Source organism: Falco peregrinus, chromosome 12, assembly GCF_023634155.1.
Source record: "Falco peregrinus isolate bFalPer1 chromosome 12, bFalPer1.pri, whole genome shotgun sequence".
NCBI classification, from domain to species: domain Eukaryota; kingdom Metazoa; phylum Chordata; class Aves; order Falconiformes; family Falconidae; genus Falco; species Falco peregrinus.
This window is the reverse complement of record NC_073732.1, coordinates 19,101,135-19,123,948: the sequence shown is the minus strand read 5'-3', so window position 1 is coordinate 19,123,948 and position 22,814 is coordinate 19,101,135. Positions and strand designations below refer to the sequence as shown.

The 22,814-nt window shown below is 55.0% G+C and overlaps 2 protein-coding genes across 7 annotated transcripts in view; both read right to left on the bottom strand.

The window, feature by feature from the left end:
* Positions 1-300: 300 nt before the first annotated feature.
* Positions 301-11,508, bottom strand: ABCF3 (ATP binding cassette subfamily F member 3). Its single transcript, XM_055817466.1, is given in 22 exon segments — positions 301-1,187; positions 2,038-2,067; positions 2,069-2,126; positions 2,508-2,640; positions 3,240-3,331; positions 3,534-3,622; positions 4,259-4,391; positions 4,729-4,773; positions 5,014-5,090; positions 5,267-5,467; positions 5,611-5,666; positions 6,304-6,326; positions 6,535-6,591; positions 6,937-6,996; positions 7,540-7,620; positions 7,826-8,092; positions 8,321-8,443; positions 8,560-8,657; positions 10,437-10,492; positions 10,812-10,891; positions 10,961-11,108; positions 11,335-11,508. Coding segments are annotated over 22 exon segments (2,139 nt in total). The 5' UTR covers positions 11,408-11,508; the 3' UTR covers positions 301-1,028.
* A 680-nt stretch (positions 11,509-12,188) lies between these two features.
* The window catches only part of AP2M1 (adaptor related protein complex 2 subunit mu 1), a 29,637-nt gene continuing 19,011 nt past the window's right edge, over positions 12,189-22,814 (bottom strand). For all 6 annotated transcript variants that reach the window (XM_055817199.1, XM_055817200.1, XM_055817202.1 and 3 more), the window contains 8 exons: positions 22,408-22,490; positions 18,118-18,253; positions 17,879-18,020; positions 15,395-15,514; positions 14,749-14,884; positions 13,907-14,004; positions 13,638-13,749; positions 12,189-13,292 (listed from right to left, as the gene is read on the bottom strand). In XM_055817199.1, the coding sequence (XP_055673174.1) occupies positions 13,158-13,292; positions 13,638-13,749; positions 13,907-14,004; positions 14,749-14,884; positions 15,395-15,514; positions 17,879-18,020; positions 18,118-18,253; positions 22,408-22,490 (962 nt within the window). In that variant the 3' untranslated portion in view covers positions 12,189-13,157. The remainder of the gene's footprint in view (positions 13,293-13,637; positions 13,750-13,906; positions 14,005-14,748; positions 14,885-15,394; positions 15,515-17,878; positions 18,021-18,117; positions 18,254-22,407; positions 22,491-22,814) is intronic.

The following is a 22,814-nucleotide window of genomic DNA, read 5'->3' as shown; positions in this document are numbered from 1 at the left end:
CGCTGCCCAGGTCCCCCCCCGCTCCCCCCCCCCCCCCCCCCCCCTCCGCTCTGCCCCCCCCCTCCCGCAGCCCCCAAACCACAGCGGGATCCTGCGCCCGCCAGAGCCGACACCCGGCCCCGCTCCGTGCCCCCCCCCGGGACACAGGCTTAGCCCCCTCACCCCACCCCCGGCCCCCGCGGAGCCATTTAATTTGGCAAGAGCTCCCAGCCAGGCACTGCCCCCCGCGCTCCGAGCACCCTTGTGCTCAGGGCAGCAGATGCCCCCTCCCCCCCCAAGGAAAGGAGCGCTGCGCACCCACTGCGTCCTGGGTTTATTTACACGGCGACCCCCGCGCAGGGCCGGCGGGGGGGGGGGGGGGATGCAGGCGGGAGGCACCGGCAGCAGCGGAGCAGGGAGCAGGGCCGAGCCCAGGACTCCCTCGGCACTACGGCCACCAGCCCCCGGTGAGCACCGGCCACGGGAGCCCCAGCTTCCAGGGGCTGGTTGGGGGGGGGGGGGGGGAAGAGGCAGGGGGTCACTTTTAGCAGCAAAGGCCTCGTTTCCCTCCAGGGCGGCAGGGAGGACGGGGGCATGTGATGGAGCCAGACTAGTGTTCAGCCAGTTAAAAACACAAAAAATAAAAAAAAAAAAGAAAGAAAAAGGCAGAGTGGGAAGCAAAACATGGAGAACAGCTCCTCTCCCGCCCTCCAGAGCACGGAGTTAACGCGGGGGGTCAGGACACACCACCTCCTTCCCTCGGGGCAGAGCAGCAGCTCCAGGCACTGCCGTCCCCTAAGCACAGCGGCAGGTGCAGCCCCCGGCCCAGCAGAACCCCCGGCCCGCGCAGCACCGGCTCCTGCCCGCCCCCCGCTGTCCCTCGGCCGGCCCCGGCAGGGGGGAGCAGTTCAGGTGGCATCGGATGGCATGGCTGACTGTCCATGCGGGCAGCGGCGTCCTCGGCGCTCTGCCAGGCACAGTTGGGATGGATGCTGAGGCGGCCGAGCTTTGCACTCCAGCCCCCCGGCACAGTCCGGCTCCCGCCTCCCTTATAGGAATCCCTCCTTCCGGAACTGCTCCTTCAGGATGTCTCTGTACTGGTCAAAGCCACCCTCGATGCGGGTCACGGTGGCATTCTCACACACCCACAGCTCCTGGCACACCAGGCGGATGAAGCGCTCATCGTGGGACACCAGGATCACACCGCCCTGCCAACACACCGGGGGGGGGGGGGGGGGGCGGAAAAAGGGAACTTAGTGCAGCACAACCCAGGGCCTGGCACTGGTGGCACAGAGATCCTGCGCCCCCCATCCAGCCTGTGCCCAGGGCTTCAGGTTTCCATCTGCTCCAGGGAAAACCGGATGCTATTTCACTGGCAGGGACCTAATCGCAGCCTTTCCTTGCTCCGGGGGGTCAGACACATCATGTACCAAGGAGGCACGTGCACCAGTAAGGTATGTATCCTCCCCTCTTGGAAGACAAGTGTAGGGTTCGTTCCTGGCTCTCCAGATCTCTGACAACTCTAAGGATGGAGATTCCAGGTGGAGTGTAGAACAGTCAAAAGGTAGCCGGGCAAGGTCCCAAGCAACCTGAGTCAAGGTTTTTTTTTTCCCCCCACAGGAAAACTGCCCCAACGTGAGCAACTATAAAACAGCAAGAACTAGGTTGATGGCAGCAGTATCTGGAGGCCGAGTCTTTGGAGATCAGCCCATAAAACGCTCCCTGAGGAAGATCTGAGCGACCCCAAGGCAGGGCTGAGTGCTGCATGCAGCACGTGAGAAGTCACAGGGCATAGGTGAGTGGTCAAGAATGTGGGACAAGGTGCTCCCTGGTCTGCTGTTGTGTCTCAGCCACCCCTAGACAAAGCCAGCAAGTGAAACAAACTACCAGGACGGACAGCTAAGGGAGAAATGTGACCGACTTCCCAAATTCTGTCCTGGACTCGAAGCCACCACTGGTATTTGACCACCCACCTGGCTGGCTGAGATGCCAAGTAACTTGAGCTGGAGGATGCAGGAAGAGTTAGAAAAACTAGAGATCTTGTCAAGGGAGCCTTACCCGGAACTTATTCAGGGCCTTTGCCAGTGCCCTCGATGGTCTCCATGTCCAGGTGATTGGTTGGTTCATCCAGGATGTAGAAATTTGGACTGGAAGAGAAGACGGCTCTGAGTGTGCACTCACAGCAGTCCTGGGCTGGGTCCGCAGCCTGCCGTGCTGCAGCGACCTCCACCCAGCTGCAACAGCTGCCACTCAGTGCACAGCCATCGGCATACGCCTGGCCCCAAGGTCAGCACTGCCCAGGCCCCAGGGATACCTCTTACCCCCGTGAGCCCAAAGCAGTAGGAGAAAGCCACCTGCCCCCTTCCACAGAGTCCCCCCAGGGTGACAACCTCCCTCCCCATCTAAGTCCCGAAGTACGAGGCTTCCATAGGGCAGCAGGCCATCCCTGGATGCCTGCCTTCCTCCCGGTGAAGCAGACACCAGGCATGAAGCCATGCAGAAATTAACAGCATCTAGGAGAAAATTACCAGGACATAGTCATCTGGGCAAAGGCCACGCGACTCTTCTGGCCTCCAGACAGGCTGGCCACGGGACGCACGGCCAGCTCTCCCGAGACGCCGTAGCTCCCCAGCTGATGCCGGTACTCCTCCTCTGTCTTCCCTGCAGGAGCGTGTAACACAGCTATGGCACACCCCGGTGTGACACGGGGCCCTCAGCACCCTGAGCTCGGCGGGCACCGCGGCTGGGCAGCCTGTGCCAGGCCAGCATGGCGGGGGAGGAATTCAGCAGCCACTTCCAGGCAATTCCCTCCCAAGCAGGGGGTTTGTGGGGAAAACCTGACACAATCAGGACAGGAGCTGTAAGGCTGGTGACTGGCTCCAAGTGATGCTGCCCCCAATTCCCAGTCACCACGTGACGTCAAACAGCGGAGAAGGGAGCCAGAGGTTTTGGCAGCTGGGAAAGGGGGAGCTAGTGCTCGTTCGGTGCCCAGCAGGAAAGCCGGTCACCTGCCCCAAAACCTGGCCACGGTGGAGCACCAGCCTGAGGTCTGCAGGCTGCCAGCTACCCCTGCTTCTCAGGGCTGGTGTCCTGACCTTGGCTGGGCGTGGGGAGTTACCCAGAGCAGGCAGGGTCCCTTAAACACTGATGTGACAGAACCTTCTACCCAGGGCCATGGACAAATCCACGCTGCTCCACGCATGGCAAAGCAGCCAAGCCATCCTCAATGGACCAGACCCCCTGGGATCTCCAGAACCCACCTGGGAACTTTCTTGCCAATAACTCTACAGCACTGATATTCAAGTCCAGTTGATCCACATGGTGCTGGCTGAAATAACCGATCTTTAGGTTTCTGCGGAATGAGAAGAGTGACTGGGAGCTGGTACCAAACCCTGCAACCACAGCACTCACAGCTGCAGCTACAAGAAGGGGGGCATGTGCGTGGGTGTGCAGGACCCATCCCATCACTTGGGTAGCCATCACTCCAAAGCACAGCCCAGAAGCCTTCCAGCTGCATCACTCCTCCCAGCCCCCCAGCCCTTCCTACCAGGTACCTGTGAGCATGCCTGATCCCTCTGACTGGTGCCAGCTCCCCCATTAAGATCTTTAGCATGGTCGACTTGCCAGCTCCGTTCTCCCCAACCTAGAGAAGCAACAGCAGCATTGGAGAACATGAAACCTGGGGATGAAACCCGGGGGGGGGGGAGGGGGGCGGGCAGGGGGCAGTGATCAGGGAATTTCAGCTCTCTTGGATGATCACGCAACGGAGTGGGGCGGGATGAGAGTCCAACCAGTGACTCCGGCTATCTGGAAGCTGCGTTTCTTTCACTGACAAGAAGCACAGGCAGCACTGCCAGAAGATGTTGCCCTCCCAGCCCTCAAGCCTAAGGATTACCTGCTCCCAGCCTCATTTACAAGCACATAGCATCTCTCTGCTGCCCCATCCAAACACGGCAGGAGCCCCTGCTACATGCCACTGTCGTCTGCAAACAGGGAGTTACAGAGAAGATGGACCCAGTCTCTTCTCAAAGGCGCTTGGTGAAAGGATGAAGGGCAACAGGCACAAGTCACAAATTCTAACTGGTATTGGGAAAAACGTTCCTCAAAATGAAGACGATCAAAGGCTGCAATGGGACCCAGAGGAATGGGAGAAACAGTCCTCCCTGGAGATCTCCAGAATTAACTGAGCAACCTGACCTACACATCAAAGCTGCCCCTGCTTTGAGCAGTGACCCCCCAAGATCCCGCATAGCCACCCTTACTCTGCAATCCCACATACCACACAGATGCGGGACTCCAGGTCAGCAGAGACAGAGAGGGAACGAAAGATGTAGTGACTTGGGTCATAATAGAAGTCTACTTCGTCTAGCTGCAGGATTGGGGGGGAGAACTTCTCAAAGCCATCAGGGAACCTGGGAAGGCAGGAAGAGGTGAGAGATGGCCAGGAACTTCAGAGATACTGCTCCCAGCCCCCCGGGACAACCCCTGCAACCCTCCAGGTGACAAGGCAGGGGGGCTCCCTACCAAGCAGGGCCTCTGGGAGGGATAGTCACAAGAAGGGGACATGGATCTGCAGCCTTGGCCCCAGAATGGAACCCAGCCTGAACATGGGGGCCTGGCTGGGCTCCCTGTCAGAGTAAGGCTGGCCTGCAGGAAGGGTGGCTGTCCCAACCAGGACAGGACCCAAGAGGAGCTCATGTCAGAAACAGAGCCAGGTGCCCTCCAAGCAAGGGCTCAGGGGACACTTACTTCATGATCACCTCAGACTCCTTGTCCACAGGTTTCAGCTCTGGCCTGCAAAAAGAGGAGACACATAACCAGGTGCCTTGCACTGGGGGTCTGTTCCCATGCCACAAGCCGAGATAGCGCCTTCAGCTCTGTGACACCTCACTGTAGCCAAAGCCTTTGGACCAGAGACAGAGCACCCAAAGCCCAAGCCACTCCTGTATCTTCCAGGCACCCTGGGAACCTCTGTTTCTTCCCATGAGCACTGCCCCTTCCCCACCTCCAGACAGAGGCAGGACAGGCACTCACAGCTTCTCCAATAGCTTGAGCTTGCTCTGCACTTGGGACGCCCGGTTGGCATTGTAGCGAAAGCGGTCAATGAAAACCTACAAGAGAGAAAAGCCTTAGAGAGCCCTAGGTCCCCTGCAGCCTCAGCCACCCAGCTCTGCTGCCAAGGCTCCTGCAACAATACAGCCATATCCACAGGTCTAGAAGCACAGAGAAAGGGAGACAAGGCTGGGAGATGAGTGCCCCAGCCCACACTACTGGCTTCTCCCAGTACCTGGATGTGCTCACGGTACTGCTGCTGGGCTTCATACTCTCGCTGCTGGTTCTTCAGCCGCTCCTCCTTGATCTTCATGAAGTTCTCAAAGTCCCCGCGGTACGTGTCCAGCCGCTGCGAGTGCAGGTGGATGATGTCCGTGGCCACCGCGTTCAGGAAGTTCCTGTCGTGGGACACCACGAGGATGGTCGACTGCCAGGTCTGGAGGAGACAGTGAGAGGGAGGCCTGAGCACCATCAAGCCAGAGTGCAGGGCCTGGTCCCACCACCCAGCAAGGCAAAGATGCCAGCCTGGAGGACTCCGTCCCTCGCTCGCCCAGCCTCAGGGCCTCCACCACCGCCTACCTGCAAGTAGGTCTCCAGCCACAAAATAGCCCTCACGTCCAGCATGTTCGTTGGCTCTGAGGGAAGGGGAAGAGGCACCAAGGTCAGGAGGGACGAGGATGGCTGGGTTACACTTTTTTACGCAGCAAAATCTAGCAATCAGCAGTGTGGAGGAAGAGACCCTGTGTGGGCACCTTGCCCCCCCAGCTCAGGGGACTCACGTGGGCAGGCTGTGACGGATGTGGGCACGGGGGATGAGGCTCACGCAGGGACGCTCCCCCCACCCCATACCAGTACCCAGACCCCAACGCCCAGCAGCAGAGTCTCGCCCAGACCCCCCACCAGAGACAGGGACCTCCTCGCCCCACAGTCACCCCCTGCGGTGACCCAGTGTGAGCTGGCAGCCAGGGCACATAACAGCGTCAGGCGAGGGAAAGGGGACTGCTTGGGGCAGGATGACATGCAGGTCACCAGGCTGGGGCACAGAGCAGAGCTCTGCTGAGCGCAGCTAAAGCAGCTGCCCACACCGATGTCCCCGCACCACCGCCAGCTCTGCCCGCTGTGCCAGGGAGCACCGACAGCCCTGCCAGCCCAGCCCTGTCACACAGGGCTATTTTGAGCAGGCAGCTAAAGGCCGTGGCGCATTCCCAACCCCACCAAGGGCACAGGCAGGCCCAGCAGCGGTGTCGGAGGGGACTCACAGTATCGACTTACCATCCAGCAGAAGGAGATCTGGCCTAGGAAAGGCAAGACGTGGGTATCAGAAAAAAGAGCACCGTGGCAGCGCAGAGCGCATTTCACCACACACACGCGCAGAGCTGTGATGGCTCCAACGCTCCCACCCCGAGAGCCCGAGTCAAGAGGACTCCCAGGCAGCACCCCTGCCCCTCACAGCACAGACAGCAAGGAGAGTTCACCCCACAGCATGAAGGGCTGGACACCAACCTGGCAAACAGGGCTCTGGCTAAGGCCAATCTCATTCTCCAGCCTCCAGAAAACTCTCTGAGGAGAGAAGAGGTTGCAGAGAGGGGTTACCGTTTAACACAGAACAACTCTGTGTTTGCCTGCCTGCCAGGCTCCCTGCTCCCCTGCAGCTCTTTTGGCTCTGCTGTCACCCAGAGACAGCTTGTCCCTGCAGACATCCCAGGCACAGCACAAGATCCGAGGTCCACCAGGCAGGTGGCTTGGCACCCTCATGGCAGGAGACCACACAAGATGTGCAGGAATAGACCCTTCTCTCCCACAGGGCCCTCCTCCCTAACAGTCACAACAGTGTCTGGGGGTCTCACTAGGAACATCTCCCCAGACCCATTTCTTCTGTCTTGTTGCCCGGAGCTGGAGACTTACTTGGTTGTCTGTTGTTGCATCTTTGCATTAAAGCCCAGCCCAGCGAGAATGACGGATGCCCTGGGGAAAAGGGGAGAGAACTGGGATCCATTTACAGCATCCAACTGCAGAGCACAGTCCGACGTCTCGGACCCAGAGCCATCAAGGGGACTCTGCTGCATGGCTTAAAGTCCTTCTGGTGCAGGAAAACGTCCCTGCACACCCAAAAGCAGCATTTGGCTGGGAAATGCAGCCCAGCAGGGCACAGCAACCACATGAAGTCCCAAGAGATTTGCAAGAGGTTTTCAGCTCTTTGGCCATGAAAAGAGTCATTACCACCAACATCCCAGAAATGTTCCCGAGACACCAGGAACCTGGGGAGGTTTGAGAGGAGCAGCAGCAACAAAGCATGCCATTTGGGGCAAAAAAGCTTCAGTGGGAAGCTCAATAGTCCTAACCCAGCAGAGACGTGACAGAAGAGACAAGAAGAGCAGTTGGGAGATCCCCCTGGCTCCACGTGCTGGATCCCTGGGCCACAGCATCACCCTTCCGCGCCCCAGGCCCCAAACCACTGCCCAGCCCTGGCCACGCCAACAGCCAGTGGAGCCCACAGGGCTGTCTCACCTCGCTGGGGCCTTGTCTGCCTCAATCTCCTCCAGCTTCGCGTAGATCTCAGACAGCCTGGCACCTGCTGTCCCTTCTCCCCTGGGGCAGGACAAAGAGGAGTGTGTGGGATTGACCAGGGTCAGTGTTTGAGTGCTGGGGGAGGCTGATCTCCCCAGGCAGGACTAAGGTGGGCAAGATGCAGCCCAGCCCTGCTGGAACCCTTCGTTTGCAGGAGAGACCTCAAAACGAGACCTTGTGGTCAACAGGCCACAGAAGGGCTGGAGACCCAGTGGCAAGATCTCACCTGCCGGCATTAATCTTAGCTGTCAGGTCCCTCTCCTCCTGCAGCAGGCTCTCACGAGTGGTGTCACACTCCAGCACACTCTGCAGCGCCGGCGTCTCATCCCCTGCCACCTCCTGCTCCACATGGAGGATGCTGATGTGTGAGGGGATGCGCAGGCTCCGGCTGGCGATCATCTTCAGCAGCGTGGTCTTCCCCAGCCCGTTCCTGCCCACCAGCCCGTAGCGCCGTCCAAACGCCAGGTTCAGGTCTGCTCCTGCCAGTAGGACACTAAAGCAAGAGAAGAGGCAGGTACCTGGTCAGACTGCCCCACGGAGAGCCAGGTAACCATCACAAACTGCTCCTGCCCAAAGCCAACAGGGTGAGGTGCCCATCCTGCTTTCTGATCTTTCCCATACCCCCTGTGATTTCTCAACCACTCTCCAAAATCCAGTCTCAGTCTCCCATGGTCTGAAACCCCCGCCAGGATCTGTCCCACCTCCCCACCTGCACACTCACCGCTCACCGAAGGACACATCGAAGTTCTCGATGCGCACATCATATGACTTGTTCTTGCCTGATGACTCCATGCGAGTCTCCTTCTTGCTGGCAGCTTGGCTGGCAGATGCCTCCTCAAGGACCCTACGGGCAGGCAGAAGACCAAGGAAGGGGCTCAACAGGAAGGCTCCAGTGCAGCCAGATCCCAGACATGCTCAGATGAAGGGGATGGGGATGTTCAAGGCACTCTCCATACTCACAGAGGGCCAGATGACTTCAGGGAATCTCGCTCCATCCTCTTATCTTGCTTGGCTTTCAGCCTGGCTTCCGCCTTCTCCAGTTTCTTGGCATTCACCATCTGGGGCACAAAACAGAGAGGTTGAAGAAGAGAGAGAGCATCTTCAGCAAAAGCCCCAAAGCCCAACTACAGAGAGAAAAGAGATTAACCAATTCTTCACGTCTGGAAGGGAGGGAAGGAGGTAGGACAGGGGAACTGGGACAGATTCAAGTGCACTTTGCAGAAGCTAATGAGGCCGGGAAGTCACTTCAGGAATGAAGTCCTAAATCAACTGCTCATACACAACACTCCTGCCTCAGCGAGGCAAACGGTTTGGCTGACCCCAACGTATGGCCAGTTTCTGTAGTTCCAGAGACCTGGGTCAACCAAGTCACTTCAACAGCCGCAACCTGCTGTCCCAGTGCCTCCTCCGCTACACCCTGCAACCACCCTCACCTGGACCATGAGGTGTTTCCCTTCCCGACACGTTAAACTTTAGCCAGTTTGGAACAAACTCAGCTTACGCAGTGGATCAATCACGACAGAGGCAAAAGGCATTTAATTAAACCCAAAGGCAAGAAGGAGCCAAGTGTTTTAACCTGGCCTCTGCTCCTGGCCAGGCTCTCAGCCCGCTCCGGCGTATGCCTACGTCAAGTCAAATATTTGTGGCTGACCAAGAACACTCCTAGATATTTCTAGGCAACTCTGCAGCCACTGGAGCATGTTACAGACCTGCCCGCTAGACTGAAGAGCGTTTTGTTACTGGAGTTGTGATCCCGTACCTACAGACAGACCGAGTCACTCTGTGAACTATACAGAGCCCCCTGAATCTCACAGTAAGATGTGTCCTGCAAAACTTGAGAGGCCTCCCAAGGCCTTCTCTGAATCGTCTCCAATTTTTCTCCAGATCCTTTTTTTGAGTTGCGGACACAAGAGCCAGAGAGTGAACCCAGCAGCAACAACTCCAGTGCCAAAACCAGCAACAGCTGCCAGCTTTCACTTAAGACTCCCATTCAGACACGCGGGGATCACGTTAGGTCTCAGACTCCAAGCAACGGGTTCTTGTCCTCAAAACGTCACCCCAGGAAGGAAGAGCTCTATGCGAGACCAGCCTGGCAGAGACACTGCCCACCCTGTACAGCTACTGCCATCCTTGCTTTACAAACGCACAACCACTCCTCACCCACACACAAAACTTTGGCACGTCCGATGCAGCGGGCAAGCCAGGTCGCTCCTGAGTGGCTACGCGTTTCATCGGTAAAGATGTTCTGATTTCCTCCAGGTCATGGAGCGTAACTGATTCCAAATTTCTCTGCTCCTGCTCTTCTGTCTCAAACCGTGACAACCCACAGCCATTTCTAAAGCTGGGCTTACAACCTCCCCGCTGCAGCTCTCTGGAAAAGAGCTGCTCCCTGCTAACTCCTCACCTGTAACACCCCGACACCCAACCACTAGCCAGGATTTTATCTCTCACTGAATACGGCAAGATGCCATCCTGGTACATCCTGTTTTCTCAATTTAAGGCCTTGCTGTAGGAGCCAAAGGTCCTCATGAAAGTCAGAGAACTCTAAGTGCCACCGCTGCATCGACCACGCTTTGAAGCTCATTAAGGAACTAGAGTAAAATAGATCTTGTCAAATTAATAAGCCATTAACTCCTGTTTAGGCTCTTTATCAGACCAAGGTCAAGACTTTCCCAAACCTGACAAGGAGGAGCAGTACCCCCTGCAGCTGTGTCCCCAACCAGGACAGCTGCCTGCCCCGGCCGCTCTCTGAGGGCCGGGTGACAGGAGCAAGGCAGGGTGCCTGCGGGTGCCCTGAAGTGTTAGTGGCTCCCAGCGGGTCCCCGGGCCCCACTTACCGAGGTCTGGCCTCTCTTCAGCAGCAGCCCTGGCAGCAGGTCCACGCTGGCATCTGCTGCAACAAGACGGTGGGGCTGGTGAGCACGTGCTCCGGGGGGGCCCCACCAAGCGCTGCCTTAGGGGCTGCCCGTGACCGGGCTTGACGTCCCCTCTCCCAGCAGGACGAGGGGACCAACGGGTGGCTCCTCTCCCTCCACCCCAGCCCATGCTTCAGGCAGCCGGGCACCGCTGGACGCTGCGGGAGGAGAAAGCGGGGTGCACCTGCGCGAGGGAGCCCGAGGCGAGGGGACAGGGGAGCCGCTCCCCAGGGTGGGGCGGCCATGTCCCGAGCCAGGGGGCAGCTGGCGCGGGGGTCCCCGGCGGGCAGCACTCACCGTATCCGTCCGTGATCTGGGAGAGCTGGATGGGGGCGTCGAGCAGCACCTGGCTGCAGCGCTGGGCCCGGCCCTCGTCCCTGCGAGAGAGGAGGCGGCGGGTGAGGGGGCGCGGGGGCGGCCGCGGGGGCGGGCGGGGTGGCCCTTACAGCTGCAGCGTGTTGAAGAGGCGCTGGCAGATCTCCCGGATGGCCCCGTCGTCCTTGGCGTCCTGCGACACCTCCCGCAGCAGCTCCCCCACCGCCTCCACCAGCTCGTCCACCGACTCGAAGTCCGCCCCGCCGCCGTGCAGGATCCCTGCGGGCACACGGCGCTGCACACCCCTCCCGCGCGCGCGCTGTCGCGACGGACGGCCGCGTGTCGCGACGCGGCCGACAGGTGGCACCCGCCCGCTCGCCCTCCCCCGCCCCTCCCCGGCCGCCTGTCGCGACTCGGGCGCGGCCGCCTGTCGCGACAGGGGGGAGGTGTCGCGACACGCGGCGGGGCGGGAGGCCGAGCGGCGGGGCGGGCGGGCACCGCTCACCCGTCACGTAGGCAAAGACCTCGCCGTCCAGGTCGGGGAACTCGCTGCGGAGGATGTCGGCGCAGGACGCCATGGCGCAGCCGGAGCGGGGCCCGGCCGCGGCGCGGCCCGGTGCCGCCGCACGGAGCCCCGGCACCGCGGCAGAGGCGGAAGGGACGGCGCGCGGGCGGGGGCTGCCGGGAAGGAGGCGGGCGGCCGCCATGCGCGCGGAGGCCGCTGGGAAGTGGAGTCTGGGGCGGGGCGGGGCGCGCGTGCGCCGCGGGCCGCCACGTGCAGCCGCCGCCCGGGGCGGGGCCGCCGCGCCCCGCCGGGACCGGGCTGGGGGCGCTGGGCGGCAGCGGCGCGGGCAGGGCCTCGGCGCTCCCCGGTTGTAGCTTCCGAGGGCGGGGGGCTGCAGGGCCCGCGGAGCAGCCGGCGGGGGCAGGGGGCTGCGGCCCGGCCCGGCGCCGCGGCCAAGCGCCGTCACCGCCGGGCGCTGCCCCCTCCTCGCCCCCGGCCTCCACAAGCCCAGGCACAAGGAAAAACCTTTTTGTTTTGCCTCCTCCGCCGCTCACAAGGGCGAAGCCACCCACGTTCCCCCGGGCCAGGCCGGCGGGGCTGGGCCTGCCCCCCGGCGGCAGCGGTGAGGGGCGGCCCGGCCCTGGGGGGAGCCCTGAGCATCTTCGGCAGCACCTGGGAGCCATCACCGGCCCCCCTGGGAATAAAGTCACGGCTGGTTCTTTCCACCTGCTAACGCCGTGGCAGCCCAGGGCCGGGGAACCACAGGAGCAAGCCGCACAGCGCTCCGCTCGGGCCCTGCAGCACAGCCCCAGCGCCGGCACCACAAGCCCCACACAGCAGCGCAGGCAGCCATCTCTGTTCTACATACTTTATTAGATTCAGAGCTGGACAAATCACAAAGTGTACAAAATGGAGACCACACTACCAGAAGCGGGATTGTGGGTAGCAGCAGCATTCCTATGGCCCAGAAGCGTTTGGTAGAAGTGTGGAGAGGGCAGGCTGGGGCAGGGGGATCTTAGTGCCAACTGCATTTTGGATTCCCCGAGGACAGACCCTGTTCGCATCCTGACTGAGCTCAGCTGACCCACACTCCCTGGGGCAGAGGGGCCACGTTTCCAATTTGTTTGGAAAGGACACACTGGCTCAAGCCAGCAGCGGGTGGGGGTAAGTGCTCTAAGGACCTGAAATGCTGTGCCACCCACATACACACCAGCAGGAGCCTAAACTCTCATCCTTTTTGGTCACAAACCTTCCCACGGCAGGACTCTATACCGACGACTTTGCAAGAAATATAAGGTGGCGATGAGATCTGGCGAGCCCACCACCTCCTCTGGTGGAGGCCCGACAAACTCACCCCCCAGGCATCTCGGACTGGCCAGCAACATCTACCACAACAGCAATAGCTAGTACAGAAGCCAGGATTTGTCCAGTCTATGTTTAGGTCTATTCTACGAGTACATATGCACAAGAACTTCAAAAATACTAGGATATGATGCAAGTAGTGAGACACCAACAGAAGAGGAGTTTAATGGTGGACGTTCCCTAGAAAGATCACGAGAGGATGGGAGTTAGACTAGCCCTTCCCCACCCTGGGACGGGGAGCAGGAGGCTGACTGCACCCCTGCGCATGGTTGGGTTCTGAACTTCATCTGCAGCATGGGTGGTAACTGAGCACAGGCAGGCAAGTCCGCTCCCAAGGTGAGCCACAGGGTCTTTCAATCTGCGTAGAAGGGGCCAGGCAGATGTTTTCTCTGAATGTAGTTGAAGACTGAGGAGAGGTGGAGGATGGCTTGGAGAAGAGGGAGCCTACCAGCCTGCTGGGGCTAGCATCTGGTCTCATAGATCCCGCTCCTGCCAATGTACCTCACCCATTTTATCACATCATGGTCACTGTAGTTCAGCTTTGGCTCAAAGACTTTCAGGTAGCGCACCTTCAGCCCAGAGGGTGCAAATGGGACCTATTGAGAAAAGGAAAAGCAACAGAGAGCATTGGAACAGAGGGGCAAGACGTTCTCCATACAAAATGCCATAGGACCCTGGTCTCTGCACCTAGGAACGGACACCAAGAACCACTGTTCCCTTCCCTACTCCCTGCACACATCACATGGTGACAGACCCTAATGGCTTTAAGGGCAACTTTCTTCCATTAGTTCTGCTGGCTGGCTGGCCTGGTGTTAGGAAGAGTCACACGTCAGCTTGGGACAGGGAGCACTCAAACCTGTGCAATCCCCGTGAGGGCAGAAGGGAGCAGACCGAAAAAGCTCTAAGGTTAGCTGCGCCCTGGAAGGCGGACAGGGACTCACCTCAAAGTTCATAGAGATCGGGGGCCGAGCCCACTTCTTCTTGTCATTGGTGGGCAGCAGTTCAATTTCCGCGCTGATCTGGGATTCCTTCATTCCGGCCATACGCTTTATCCTATCAGAGAAAGCCCAGAAGTGAGAGGGTGCCTGAAGAAGAGTTATATTCTCCCCTTCGCTACATGTGCTCAGGACAGGCAGGAACGCTAAACAGACTCTGCCTCCCCAAGCCAGCCCTGCCCTTGCAGCACCCCAGACTCAACACGCTCACTTACTTCCAGACAATGGCATTCTCACTGGCCTTGTACTTTGCCTTCCCTTTCATACAGATGACTTGCACTCCACTGGTATTGAGGGGTGTTGGGATCCGGACCTGGAAGGCAAGATCTGGTGAACAGAGGCAAGGAGACTGCAGCCTGAGCACTCTTCTGCAGTCTCAGGGGAAGACTGCCTCTCCTGGACCCCCCCTTAGCCTTCCTGCTCCCATCTCAGGGCCGAAAGAACATCAGCTACCACAAAGCATCCTAGGCTAGCTCTCCAGTTTCTCGTTTTCAAGCAAAAGATTCAAACATGTTTTCAGAATCCACAACAGTCAGCAAGGAACAGGGCAGAGCTCCCCAGTTCAAGCTGCAGGAAGCCTGGCCAGAAAGATGAGCTCAGGAAGGATGCTGGGCTGGCCAGGGACGTCTGGTTGCACCAGGCTCTGGACAGCCCAGCTTTGCAGCAGTAAGCCTTTCCCAGGAGGGGACAAAGTTGCAAAGCCACCCTTAGCCTGTCTTACACAGCTCGTAGCCTGCTGCCTGTCTGACATACCATCAGATCACGTAGGCAGAACATGCACTTCTCACAGCAGCCAAGACATTAAGTGAACAGTTGCTGCAGGGAATGAGGCCTCTGCTGAGGCTGTGCAACTGGAAACAACTTCCCGCTCCCTACTTGCAGTGGTTCCCTTCCATAGCACAGCATCACGCATCTGTGGGGCATCCAGTTCACTTGTAGGCCTGTACAAGCTTGAGGACTCATCTGTGAGGACGCGCAGCAGGGGACAAAGCAGCACAATTCCCAGGCACAAGAGACCATAGGTTGTTGGGGTTTTTTTTTTTGGTCCCCCTCTTACCTCTATCTTCTGGGCCAGCAAGGAAGGTTTGAAATTTGATTTGATGACCACCTTGACTTCCAGCTTGGTCCGACCCACCTCCCGCACCAGGGGGATCACACGGAAGGGAAGGATAATGTCCTTAGTGGTTCGGTATCTGCAGGGATGGAAGTAACAGTGAAGTCTGAGGAGGAGTTAACTCCCTTATGGTCTTAAATTGTACCACCTTCCTAAAGCGACCCTCTCTGCACACAGGGATCAGCTCAGAAACATCAGCCAGAACGGGAGCCATCCTAGAAGGAAGCAGCAGTAAGAATCACTGCCGTATGGCAGCACAGATGAGTCCCAAGTTTTATATCTGGTTCCTGCCAATGGCCCTGTTCAAGGATACAAATTTTACAACACTGAAAACACAGATACAGCAAGCTAAAGGGTAAGGAAACCCACATCCAACACTACAGTTGTGGCAAAGAAAATCACGCAGCTGGGCTTCTACCACATTTGTTAAAGGAGAATTTGTGGGACACCCTACAGATTCCACTCAAAACAAGAAGGCAAGTGCATATTTGTTAGGTGCTCAAGGGCTGCAAGTCTGCTCGAGAGCAGCAACCCTACTGTAGCAGCAAGCAGATGCCAATGCCAGCCCGCTCATCCCCCACCACAGTACCTCATGAGCTCAAACTCTCCATCTGGTGGAATGAAGCTGATGCTCCTCTCAGAATCAAACTTGCTGAGCCTCACGCATTGGTGGAAAGTGCAGTCATCAATGGCGATTGACTGTTTGCCGCTAAAAACACGAGACACAGTTAAACAAGTGCAAGCTGCAGCCCAGATATGTTGGTGCAGTCAAAGTCTGCCCAGGCAGAAACTACTCTACAGAGCATGTTGCCATCACAGGTGTCCAGGAAATGGGGAGGCAGGGAGAGATTTAAGGGACAGCAGCCTCTTGGCTCAGACTTTCCTTGTTTCACCACCACAAAAATCTTATTTCAGGAAGCTCATTCAAAGGAATTCTCTCCCTCCTCTCCCCAAAGAGGAGAGAGATTACAGCAGCACCCTTCTGTCATAGCCAGCAACATAATGCTTGGGTCTGCCTGCCAGCAGCACCTTAGTACTGCAAAGGCAACTCCGCTAAGCCCAAGTCTTCTCACAGCACAGTTCAAAAGGAGAGAAAACACTTTCCTGTCCAAAGCTATCCCACTGCCACACAGCCACGAGATGCCAGGTTTGTGGTCCTCCTGTTCAGAAATCTCTTCACAGCTATTGATTTCCACACTGCTAGCAGGTGGTTCGATTCTGATCTGATTTGGTGAAGACCACAATATTATGCCATAAAGTTTTAATCTCTCACTTCTTAAAAAAATCTGCACAGCTACAGTCTGTCCATGTAGATGCACTAGCCTAACCTGCCAGTACTGAGTTCTAGTCTGAGAATACTTTCCTTGCTACATATCCAGAGGTCACACACAAGACCTCTTCGCTACCGAGAGGGACCAGAAAATGAGAAGGTGGTAGAAACAGAAGAGGCAGCGGTGTAGAGAAGGTGCAGCAGTGTAGTATTGCAATATCTAGGCTGCCTCAGGTGCTGGGTTAACAGGACAACCATGTAAATGTGCTGATAGTACAAGCACTACAGGCAGGTTCAGCTGTCCTGGGAATCACCATTACCTGCACAAGTGGGAAGCAGACTGACCCCAGGCTGACTGGCTGTTTAGTTACACAAACCAGTGGGGCACTTGGTGCTTTTTAAGTGGGAGTTAAATCTTTCCTAACCAGTTGGCCAGGTAACAGCCAATGTTAGCCAACTAGTTCCTGTTTCTTTGGAAATCTGCTGGGAAAGCCCTGCTGCCTAACACTGCTCCGGGTCTCAGGCAGCATTACTCAGGGCTTGGCATTGCTACACGCTAGATGCCAAAAAGCAACCGGCAGAAGCTGTCCCTTTTGGTCACCTCATAACTAAATGCTTCTGGAGAGTAACACCTCCAAGCTCATGCCCACTGAAGAGACAGTTAGGGATAACCACCTAGCAAGAGTCCCTGTCTATCTTACTTCCAGAACTCAAGAAAATGGCACACTTACAGGCAAAGGCACTCATGGCACAGAAGCTTTGGGACAGCATTACTGACTCTGCAGACGCCTACACAGATGACATTTTCACTAGACTACATCCCTACTGGGCAGCCACATGAGGCTCATCCATTTTACTAGCTAGATTCAAGTACAGGAAAGATGGCTTAAAGGTGACAGTGAAGCGATAGCTCTTGGCTTGGTTCTGAGAGAAAAGGCAAATAGCAGCTCAGCTCCATTTACAGGAACCATCATGGAAAGTGTCTGAGATCCAAGTTACATGCACAAGTCACACGAAGCAAGAGACAGGGGGAGAGCAGAGTGCACACATAGCTGAAGCAGATTATCTACCTTCCCAATTCACTGGGGTCAGCAAAAAAAACAAAAACAAACAACCAAGAGAAACACAGTTGAGTTACAAATGGTTAGTGAGAGAAAAGTGGTAGTCCCTTTGCTTTTATCTCTTCACCCCAAGCAGGAAGGCTGGAGAAGGCATAAGACCCGTTTTCAGCTTCAGTGTGGGTACTGATGAGGGTGCAGCTGGGAAGGAAGGTAGCTGGGCTCCTGGAAGAGATGAGCCTCTAATCCACACAGCCACTGACCACATGTATGTCAGGAGGGGCTTATCCAGGGCTAGTCTGTCAGCTGTTCCAGTTCGTGGGAACAGTCAAGCAGGCTGTGGTCAGAGGGGTTCCTTCACTGTTCCCTCAGAGCACTACTACTGCATCCTATGAATAAGAGTCTCTGCACTGACTAGGACTGCTAGAGACAAACCCTGCGAAAATCCATCTCGCAGTGTTTCCAGCTGCAAGAACTCCACACTTAACGTTTTTTGAATCTTGTGGGCTTTTTTTTGAACACTGCATTTGAATCTTAATACCTGAAGAGCTGTAGAGAAGCCCTCTGTATTAAGGCACTCAGGCTGGTAGCTTGCATGACAACTGACCTACCCAGAGAAGAGTTAGCAGTAATGTCTGAAGGGACAAAAAGATCAGCTTTGTCTGTCAAATCAGAAGAACTACTAAGTGCTGCCCTTTCATAAGAGCCCCTAGTGGCAAGTGGCTTTTACTCCAATGTCTCTTACCTTTTCCCCGTTTCATCTGCAGTCCCTTTGCCCTGTTTTTCAATTACAATCTTGTCATTCATGCCAAACTTGCACTCTGGCATTCCACTCAGATAACTCTTCATCACCACTCTGCCAGAGACATGGGCACTCAAAACCTGACCTGGTGTAGAGAAGAGCGCGGTTCAGAACACTTATGCAAGTCTCCACTCTCAAACCTTGAAGGGGAAAAGGATGCCAGCTCAATGCCTCCTACTTACCCTGCGGGGACATCAAAAGATTCACACTCTCCAGCACGTCAAGAAAGAGTTCATTGCGACGATATTTGATCCCTTCACGTCTCCATCCGATCTGTCCAGTCACCTGGCTAGTGATCTGGGACTGCTCTTCCTTAGTCTGAAGGGAAGAGATGACATCTTAGACATCTAGATTAATTCAAAGACTAAGAAACCTTGCTTTAAATCTAAAGGCGACCACGTGCCATTTATTACACACAACTGCTTTTGATGCTTAGATACGGGTGCCATCACAGCCCCCATGATTTGGTTCTTGTCTCCTCAGTGCAGCAAATCCTATGCCTAACCAAAAATTGGTCATAACAGCAGGAAAGGTTTTCCCATTTTGTTAGCTAGTCCATTAAGCTACATCTAGGTGCAGGGAGGCATGGGCTCCACCAATGACATTCAAATCATGACTCGGACTGTCACATCAATCCACATTAAGCAGAGAAGCAGCTGACAGGCCAGTTCACACCCTTATCCAACTCAACACCCCAGGGCCACAAGACAGCTAGTCCCCAAGGACTGCTTCTTAATGACTGCAGTCATTAGCTACGTACCAACACTAACCTAACCTGCATCTAACAGCTTCCAGGCTCTGAGCACTACAGACTGTGTTGAGAGGCACAAGGAGGTTTCCTACCTGATGCTATAGGCGGGATCCAGTCACACGAAGAAAGTCAAGAAGTAGATGTATAGCAGCAAGTGTGGTACACACAGGGTTAACAGGCAAGCAGGTCAATAGCAAGAAAAGGGAGGAAGGGAGAAAGAGGCAGGTTAAGCTTAAGGCTACCTCAGGACAGGAACAAAGCAGGCCAGCTCATTAATTAGGCAGCCAATTAGTACAAACAAGATGAGGGGCTTTGACCTTTAGCTCCCCTTGGGGAACCCAGCACTCCTAGCAGTGAAATGGCTTTTCAGGCTTGGCCCATTATGTACCACCCAGATACAAGGTAAAGCGGAGGGAGTGACAGACAGGCCAAACACCACTCCCAGTAATGTTGCCACTCCTAAAGCAAGCCCTGGATGTTCACCATGGCACAGACACCCAGACTATGGGAAGCACCAGGCACCCAGGATGGCAGACTTAAGTCTGGGTCCTGTATAAAGTTATATTCTTATTAATTCTGCTTCTTCCACCACAACTGCACAACACAGAAGTGGGTCCTGCCACACCAGCCTTGCACTGGGCCCACAGGGTGGCAGTACATGATCTCAGCTTTAAAGCAGCAGCACTTTGTTTCACCCACGTTCTTGCCACAGACAGAATCACTTCCTGAGCAAGCAGAGTCATTATCATAACTTCTAAGCGACAGTTTTATACTCCCCCGGGAACTGCCTAGGTAAATGCTCAATGCAGTACAACAGTACTTCCCTTGTCTGTCCCACAAAAAAAGCCTCCTTATCTGCCTTGTTCAATGCTTCGTTCAGGCTTAAGAGGAACAAGAGGCACATGTAGATACAACTTCCAGTTCTCTGGCTTCCAAAGGGGAACATCAGCACATGATCAGTGTCCATCTCCTGCAACAGTGTAAGTGTGAAGAACCTCAACTGGTTGCTACAAAAAGTGACTGGACGGATGTAGAAGCAGGTGCCTGGGGAGTGCTGAAGCAGAGATCACCCAGTAGCATGAGTGTTCCCCAAGGGAGGGACTGGAGACACCCAGCTCTGAAATTTCTCACAACTGGTCCAGCTCAGGGAAGTTCCAAGTCAGTCAGCTAAAACAGGACAATAATATCCAACAACTTGTACTCAGTTACCAGGATGTTGACTAGATTAAAGGCAGACAGCTACCAGGTTTCCTGGGCTCCTGCAGCTGGGGGCAGCCCTCTCCTCTCTTTCAAGAAGTAACACTAGCATTTTAGCACTACATTATGTCTTAAAGTTTGGGGAAACACTGTAACTATGAGTTGACCAACTCACTCCCAGAAAGCACCTGGAGAGAAAGAAAGTTACAGCATTCATCTAGTTAATGAAATCTGGGCAGATGCTGACATGATCTGAAGAGTGAGAGCTGAGTACACGCAGCACAGCACCACCTTGAGCTGTAAAAGCAGGTTTAGCCTCTGCTGGAAAAAGATATCCGAGCCAATACCTGCACCAGTCCTGACAGAAGACTTCAATCAGCACAGCCTGTAGTCCTGCCATTTCAGTAGTGGGCTACTTCATGGGGAGGAACTAGAAGTGAAACCATGTTGCACACTAGCACCTTTTAAAACCTGTGTGCCACATCACCCTATTCCCAGAGCAGAAGGGTGCCTCCTATGGCAAGGAACACAGCAATACTGGACCCACCTCCAAGAAAGATAAGGCAGTCTTGTTTTCCAAGATCACCAGCCCTGAAAAGACCACTGTGGCCACATAGGGTGGGCATTCTCAGAGTGCAGCAGCCCAGCATGCCTCAAATCTTTCATTGGGAACAAAGTTAAAAAGTTGAATTTGGCAAGTCTGCCGTAACTGTGGATTTTTCTCCTTAAATTCATCAGGAACTAAGCAGGGATAAGGGAACATTGACAACAGGCCACCCAGTCCCAGATTTTGGTCCAAGGTACCTGCCAGAAGTTGGCTGTAAAGTGAAGGAGGAGCTGGAGGCTAAATGTACCAGGGTAGAGAGCAGACAAGGGAACATGGCAAGTACTGTTTGAATTGATGCCCTGCCATACCGTGCCTGGGAAGGATTACTTCCGCTTTTTGCAGTGGGCTGCAGAAAATTCCAAGCCAGAGCAGAATAACTGCTTACTTACATAAAGCTGAAGCCCAAACTCTTCTTTGTAAGGGAAGGGCCAAATCTGCTGTTGAATGGAGTAAGATGCTGTGACAGTGGTTTGCACACAAACAGCATAAAAGTTTGTTAAAGCAGACAAAAGCAAAAAGAGAGCGAGGGAAGGAAGTGAGGGTGGTGGTTAGTTTTGAGTTTTCCTAGGAACAGGAGCTGACTCAGCTATCTGAATGCTGACTGCCCAAAATGTCAGACTGCAGAAGGCTAGAGTGATTTACACTAGGGCTTGGGACGGGGGACAGACCGGATGCGCTCACATCTGGCCACTGATATATCCATGCCCTCTTGCAAAACATTGTTTGCTGTTCTAGCAGGAAATCTGTTGCTCAGAGGCGGCTTCGCTCTCACCTCCTTCTTGAGCGATGCAGCCAGTCTTGCTAGTAGATTGAAAGTTTAAAAAAGGAGTTCTTAGGAAGTCAGTGCTGATGAACAGAGTTGAAACAGAGCCTCCAGAGACTATGACCTCCACTTACCCTAGACAAGAACAGTTGCAAGGCAGGCTCTTGTTTAGCACTTTGCTTCTGTTTGTATCTTGGGGCTGAAGCTTCACTCAGATCTGTAACGTTTCAGTACTAACTGACTCCCAGCTTTTTTTCCTGACTCACCTGCTACACAGGGAAGACTAGTGAGTTTTAGGCTAAGTCCTCATTATGAGTTGCGTAGCTGTGTTAGATGGACAAGGTGAGCAATACTCCTTGGGGACATGAGAAACACTGACTATAACAATCCTTTGTTTTCAGAAGTTGAACATGAGCTGTCCAAGATGGGATGTCTAGCTTTGAGGGGTGTAGCCTGGAGTAGGATTAGAGCTAGTCTAAAACATGTTCCCAAGAACAGTCCAATTTAAGCATCTTTTTCCTTAGGTACCCTTTATCCTCTACCTCCATGTAAACTTTGTTGCAAGGGTTAATACTGTGCCAAACTCACAGTAGAGACTCTCATCTCTAACATGAGAAAGCTCAGACTGTACTGATGCTCATCTGCAAAGATGCACAGGCAGCAACAGAATAACATCAGCTCCCTGACTGACAGCAAGATTCACAAGACTGAAGAACAGTTCATTACAAGGCAAGCCTGAAAGCCTGACAACTCAAAGCACTGAAGACTGGTGGAGAACAGACCTGCTCAGCGAGATTCACACACAGAAGAGCTATTTCTGGTTCATCAGGTAGATTTGTTTATCCTCTGTCAGAAGCTGACAGAGAGCAGAGTCTAAAGCCAGCAATCATTTATATGCATTATCCTAGCTCAGGGCCCTTCCTCCTACATCTTATCATGTGCCAGGAAACATGAGGTCACACAAGCACAGAGATACTTACAACAAGATGCCCCTGAACTATATCCCTGCCAGGGTGTCCTCTATCTACTCTGGCACCTCCACTCAGCACAGATCAAATGGTTAGTTGGTAGTTAAGACTGTACTTTCCTGAACAGGCTTACAGAAAATTAACCAGCAGAGAGAGCAGTGCTGTACCCTATATTCCTGTGGTTACCTGACTCTTGATGCCTTGCTGAGTGATGAAGGTCTTCAGGGCCCCTGTTTCAGAGTTCTGAGGATAGCCAAAGTCCAGGATTTCTACAGAAGGATAAGAGGAGGTTAGTTCAGAACTGCAAGGTACAAACGTGCCAGCTGGTCCTATGAGGAGAGAGCCAATTAGTGCACAGACACTGCTTACACATTACATTTCTGGGTAAGTTGCTAGAGTACTCCTTACTAAGAAAAAAGAAACAGCCTTGCTAAATTGACTTCCCAGTGCAATATTTTGGAGAGAAGGTGTGATGGAAAGCTGTCCAGCTGACGAATCTGCTGCTTTTTAAGAGCAACTGCACTTTAGGCCTAAATATCAATTAGTCTAGCCACGTGCACAGGGCACACAGAGGAGTCAATAAAAATTCTTTT